The sequence below is a fragment of the Tiliqua scincoides genome, chromosome 12 (genome assembly GCF_035046505.1).
Source record: "Tiliqua scincoides isolate rTilSci1 chromosome 12, rTilSci1.hap2, whole genome shotgun sequence".
Taxonomy (NCBI): Eukaryota; Metazoa; Chordata; class Lepidosauria; order Squamata; family Scincidae; genus Tiliqua; species Tiliqua scincoides.
The window spans coordinates 8,002,771-8,009,403 of record NC_089832.1 but is presented as its reverse complement, the minus strand read 5'-3'; the positions used below and the strand labels follow the sequence as shown (position 1 = coordinate 8,009,403).

The following is a 6,633-nucleotide window of genomic DNA, read 5'->3' as shown; positions in this document are numbered from 1 at the left end:
GATTGTGACTGCTTTTTGGACAGGGAACAAATTTAGCTATGCAAACTACTTTGAACTTGAGGATTGCAAAGCAGTATATAAATAGTCTTAATACTACTACTGTACAGCAATAATGTAGTCAGTCCATTTTAAAACCAGACCCTGCACAGCACAATTGCTGTATATGGATATTCTGAAGTAAACCGCACTATGTTCCAGGGGCTTGTTCCCAGGAAAGTGTACAAAACATATTTCTGCTCAAGCAGACTTATGGAAACAGCAGCCAAACTTGGACCCTTCATTTGCCACAAGCTCAACATCCACAAGTGCACTATAGATTTAGTCATACCTTAGATAACGACACTTCCTTTGGTGTTGAATTGTTCCAGTGCTCTGTGTCCCAGGATGATTTGCAACCATTCTAGTGAATGGGAGCAGTGCAGTTATCTGATTCCTTTAGATTTCCAGACACACTCTTAATAAGCTTGCATTTTCCCTCTATAAATACATTTGCCCGTCTTTCTCCAGCTGAAGAAATATTTAGACCAATCATGACTGCATAACATCTCTACTTTAAATTATTAACCCAATTAGTGCTTTATTCACATTTTAAAAACTTGTACAATTTATTACAAATATAAAACAGTGCAGTTTTCCATACATTATCCCAATTCTGAGACAAACACTTAAAAGACATGGAAAAAGCTTTTAATTTTTCTTATAAACGTAACATTTGCACCTTTCACGCTCTTTATTCTTCCTCTACCCTTGATTCAAAAAGATCAAACTTACAACATACTGCAGGTTTATTTTTATTCAAAAAGTTACTTGTCTCAAGACATAAATACAAATCAGAAAACAGTACAATTAGGACAATAGAATGTGGAGGACAACAGGTTAAGGTAAATATATAAAACATTTTTTTTAGTTGTTTGAAAACAAAGCTGTAAGAACTGCTTTCACAAAGAAACACTCCTTGGAGAGTAAGGAAAAAAATCAACTTAAGTTTAAAATCATATATACAGTCCTCTCAGCAGTTCTATTTAAATGCAGTGGTAAGAAGTAGAAGAAATAAAAGATAATATAGGCAGGTACTTTGTAGACATGAAAAATGAAGCTAGGCAGACCTGGTCTGGTCGTGTTAACCCATGACAACAACTCAAAGTAATTATGTGAGCCTGACCTCATGGCTTTTGGCTATCACAGCCCAACATCTGATTTGTTTTTTTTTCCTGAATGAATAATGAAAGCCTGTTTATATTTGATCATCTGGGGAAAGTTATTGTATTGCAAGCGTTATTAAGGCGCATGGAATGATTAGAAATAATATACCTCAAGAACTGAGAGACAACTGACAAAAAATATACATATGTAATATAAGTTAACATTTCCTTTAAATGATGTCTAGCTGCCTAAGCCTTGCAGGGTGAGTCAATGTCAAAATGGCGTAGATCCAGGTGTGGTTCGTTTTAAAATGGTTTAATTTAAAATGGTGACAAGTAGGTGGCAAACAAAGTTTTAAAGCTTAGCTTTCAAAGGATATTATGGGGGTATTTATGAATTTCTATTATTCAATTTAATTTACATACAGAGCAAATGTACTGTAACCTGTTAGAAGTATCATTAACCTGAAGACTGCTTGCAAAGACAGATAGATAAAACAATATAAAATACAAATTTAAAAATCATTTTTAAAGCATGAATTCTCATGCTCATCTATTTTTAAACATTGTTAAACTTTCAATATATTTCTGAAACCTCATAATTTTTAAGTTGGAATTTAAAAGTAAGAAAAAACTAAACAAACTGCGCAATTATAAAATCAGCACCAATTTATATATATATATATTTTATTTAAAATTTAGACCCCTATTCCCACACTCTAATAAGCTGTATATTTTTTGTTTAGAATTTTTCTGCAAACATACTACAATAAGCTTCTTTATTTGGAGACAAAATACAGTGGCACTACTGGAAGGAATTTCACAACATTACATTTTTTCTTAAAGGACAAGCAAACTCTCAGGGTCATTAATGGGTAAGCAGGATTGATCTCAGTGCTTTCTGGCAGTCCGTGGTTCCTGGATAGTTCATGATTATGCAATATAAGGAAGTGTTGGGATGTTTCTTTTTTTAAAAAAATCTAAGAGAGCTTTTGGGTAAAATAATCAGTGTGCATCTAAATTCTTTTTCTATGATTATCCTAACTGTTTACCAGAATGGAAGCATTTTGCTGAAATGCTTCTGCTTTCTCTTCTGGTTCTACAAATGCCAGTGATTGAAATCAAGCCAGCTATCATTTCAGCTAATGGATTTCAACACCGATGTAGCAGAATTATTTCAATGCATCCAACAGATTCTAACAAGGAGGGAACTTTAAAAAAAAATGTACCAAGCACCTCCCCAACAGCTAGGAATTTCAAAAAGGGGATGTTTAACTATGATTTGAAAGTAAAGTAATAGTACATAAATAAAATACTGGTTTTTCCAACAGAAACTGTAGCTTATCCTCAAGTTGTTTACTTGTCCTTTATGTTTCAGGCAAACAAAACTGCCCCTTCAATGCACTTGATCTTGTAAGCACATCATTCTCCTTAGAGAAAAAACTTGTTCAGAATATCACTGTATCTACCACAATTTTATAAATCTCCTCTTCCACATTAGAAAATGACTTCACCACGGAGTTATTTGCTGTAATGTTAATTAAAACATTGATACTCCAAGAACCTAGAAGAGAGAAAAGTTGCATAAATTTAGAAGATGCAATATGTTTTTCATCAATGTCTAAACTAAAAGAGTATATTCTTACCATATATACACACTATACAGAAATGTATCCATTTTCAATGCCCAGAAGCTATAACAAAATCCAAATTCTTTTCTTTAACACAAAGTGGGCAAAAAGTGCAGCTGTAAGGAGCTGTAAATGTATACACTTCTTCAACTTGATGCTACAACAGGTTGCAGCTACGTGTGAAGCAAATTAGTAATGTGAATAATCTTGGTCCGTTGACACAGAACTAAAACTCTAGGACAAACTCATGGACAGGGTCACTAGAAAATAAGGTTTCTCTATAATCACAGCTGCATTAGACATTAGTGATGCAATTTTCTCTAAACAATGTCCTGTGAAATCAGACACCAAGAACAACCTGGGAACTTACAGTTCAGTGAGTTATGTTACAAAACAATGTACAGTTTGTTTTTCTGCAGCAGCCAAAGTCAATACATTTCTAACAAGCATGTATTTACAGCAACTACTGTAAAAGGTCACTGAATGTAGAATGTGCTGCCCTCTTGTGCTGCCACTTGCCAACTGCATCCACCTTTCCAATTAAAACAAAAATGATTTGGAATGAGTTTCTGTGGGTAATAGTTTGTCAAGATACAGGAAAGCACAGTGCAAGAGAAAGAAAAGGGGATTATGGTTAAGATTGTACTGGAAGTGCATGGTAATGTATTGTGTTCATCAGAAATATTTGATCCAAAATCTTTCAGCAACAAACAACTAGTAAGAGCTAAAAATGATGGGGAAACTGTAAACGTTCAAGGAGTATTAAGTGTATTACAAATTACTTGTAAGTAAACCGAACACACACACTCCACTGAATTTTTAAATAAATAGCAATGAAGCTATAAAAATTTGTCTTTTCACCCTGAAAAAAAAAGTCTGGTAGAAGACTATTTCAGAGGTCTCAAATCTTATTTCATAAACTGTAAGGTCAGGTTGCTTACCAGGAACTAAAGTTCTTGGAGTGGTAATCTGGGCAGGCACACCTAGTGGGTACAAAGCCGACCTCCGAAAGTGCCAGAGCTCTGTCAAGTGTCTGTCTCTGCTCTTAGATGAGAGAAACCCCCTGAGCACCTTGTGCCTTGAAGGCAGAAAGAAAGCACAATCTCCCCATTACTTTGAGAACCGCTCCCTGGTTCAAATTACACAGGCCTACAAAACTGAGGGTCAGAAAAGTTTTCCCCAAACTTTATGGTGGTTTGATATGAATTTGGGGTGCCGATTCCAAAAATGGCATCTGTTTTGCCCTATCGCGTCTAGTTTTGGACACAGAGCATAGCCTCTTTAGTGAATGGTTCAAGCAGCTTTCTCATGAGGAAGCCATGGTGTAGGCTTCCTCATGAGGAACCTGCTTGAACCATTCACTAAAGAGGCTATGCCGGGTCTCCAAAACTAGATGCGATGGGGCAAATCGGATGCCATTTTTGGAATCGGCACCCCAAAAATACCCAGGAATTGGTGTAACGTTTAAGGAAGCAAAATGTGTGCTGGTCTGTGTTGTCTAAAGAGAGCGCCATTCTTGGAGTCAGGCATTAGAAAAAAAGACCTGCAGAGGGGGACAGCGGGATGGGGGGTTGTATATCTACACAGAAGACCACTTAAAGAACTATAGTTGCATGTAAGCAACCTGCTGCCCTTCACGGTTTCTGTACAGTCACACATAGTTAGCTTACCAAGAGGCAAGTCAAGGTTGATCACATGGTGATGCTCTATACAAAACAAATAGGGCATCTGCTCCTGGTCTCATGTCCGGGATGCAATGTATGATGAAGTTTGGAAAGTGCCAATCGTGGCTGCCTTGCAGAGTTTTGGGGCCTGAATACCTCTCAAATTGGCAGCAGTGGAGGAAACTGCTCCAGTGGATTGTGATCACTTGTGGCTCCTTTGTAGCCAACCAAAAAACCTTGGAAATAAATTGGTCACCCACAAAATCAGGCATTGGGTGGAAACAAACAACAGGTAGGAAGAGGAAGAAATAAGCACGCTGCCCTGAGCATCTTTGGAGGAAGGATCTCTCTTTTTAAGACCAATGCTTATTCAAGACCCTTAAACAACCTTCAAACCAGCTGCGGAGAGAAAATAACAGCACTATCTATTCCTGGATGGAAGGAAAATATGGCTGAAGAATGAAACCCAAGGGAAGAGTTTGTCAGGCCTGAGATGAATGCCATGTTGTAGGATGGAGGCATCCCTTGGCTGAAAATAGTTTAGTTCAGTGTAATTTCCACTTTGCTGCATCAAGGATTTCCTGGAAAAAGCCAAGATGTTCTTCAGCTCCTCCTCACTGCAGAATTGGCAGAAAGGACCCTCCATACCATCAGTGTCAGGATCTTGAGGTTGTAGAATAGTAATTTGATTTCAGTTCTGAGACTGGAGGTTTGGTCGCTGAGTAGGTGGAAGTAACTGACCTCTTGCCAACCCAAGCAGGGATGCAAACCAGAACTGCCTTGACCATCACAAGGTCAGGTTGTATTAAGGTGCAGGTTGTATTGAAGGCGAGTTATGTTGTTGTTAATCATTGTTGCATTCCACAATGTTATGGGTATTAGAAGAGGCATAAACATCACAAACAGGGATGAAAGGAGAGCGGCATAGTCAAAGCTTGGCTTACAGCTTCTGTGCTTTTCTGGTTTTGCTTCCATTGTCAATGTTCTGGTTTTTATCCTATTGTCCCAAGAACCATTTGCAACACGATCTTTCTGAACATGGTCTTGTATAGCTGAAATCTCTGGTATCGGCAGTACACTACTTTTCAGTTCATCAGGTGGGGTGAAGATTAGCTCAAATGTCTTTCACATCACATAGCTGGTCACTCCGTGTTGTCCTTCCTCAGTCAAATGGTAAATCCTCAATTTGGGACAAAGGAGGCCACTCTTAGCCAGGCATGCTTTCTTAATGCGACAAAGTCTGCCATTCTCTTAAAGAAGAACTGTACTAAGGCTTCCACAGAGTTGATCTGTTGCTTTGCTATCTTAGAAGCTTCAGATTGGCACGTAGCAATGATTTTTGGGTTGTCTTCTAAAAGTTGCTCCATAATATTATTATTAATTATTATTAACAGTATTTATATACCGCTTTTCAACAAAAAGTTCACAAAGCGGTTTACAGAGAAAAATCAAACAACTAATGGCTCCCTGTCCCAATAGGGCTCACGATCTAAAAAGATGCAAAAGAACACCAGCAGGCAGCCACTAGAAAAAACACTGCTGGGGTGAGGAGGGCCAGTTACTCTCCCCCTGCTAAAAAAAAAAAAGGAGCACCCACTTGAAAAAGTGCCTCTTACTCAGTTAGCAGAGTGCTTTTCCCAAAGCACATGTGGCCATGCAGGACAGGAAATAGCTATCCTCACGTTCATGGTGGAGATGGCACACAATTTTCTTGCTATATTGTCCAGTGTCTTGCTTTCAAAGTCAGCTGAATTTTCTTTTTGCAAGGAGACACCTGCTTTTCAGTAGTTTGGTGTATGTAAATAAAAATGAATTTCTCTCACCTTATACTTTGGTATACAAATTTGGTTCCAACCTGCAAGATGCTGATGGCACCAAAAATGGTTTCTCTTAAGCTTCCTTGGCTGCTTTTAGGAGAACAAGCAAAACATATAAGGTTACTGGTGTATGTGCATCCTCTGCACAAAATTATATACACAATCAGTCTCCATCTGGTGGACTTAGGAGGGCTCCTCAGAGAGCTGTTTCTGACACCAAGTTTGGTTGTGCCACTGACATTAAAGACAAGAAAACTAGGGAGTTGTCACTGTCAGCAGAAGCAAAGGCTGAGTTGATATGAACTGACCGACTTTGCTGCTTGAGTTTGAAACAACGTCAAATTGAATTACGAATGTTCTTGTTTTCACAGGTGGCACT

General features: G+C 38.1%; 1 protein-coding gene across 4 annotated transcripts in view; it reads right to left on the bottom strand.

The window, feature by feature from the left end:
- Nucleotides 1–567: 567 nt before the first annotated feature.
- The window catches only part of STAG2 (STAG2 cohesin complex component), an 86,266-nt gene continuing 80,200 nt past the window's right edge, over nt 568–6,633 (bottom strand). For all 4 annotated transcript variants that reach the window (XM_066639895.1, XM_066639898.1, XM_066639896.1 and 1 more), the window contains exon 34: nt 568–2,706. In XM_066639895.1, coding sequence (XP_066495992.1) covers nt 2,683–2,706 — 24 coding nt within the window. In that variant the 3' untranslated portion in view covers nt 568–2,682. The remainder of the gene's footprint in view (nt 2,707–6,633) is intronic.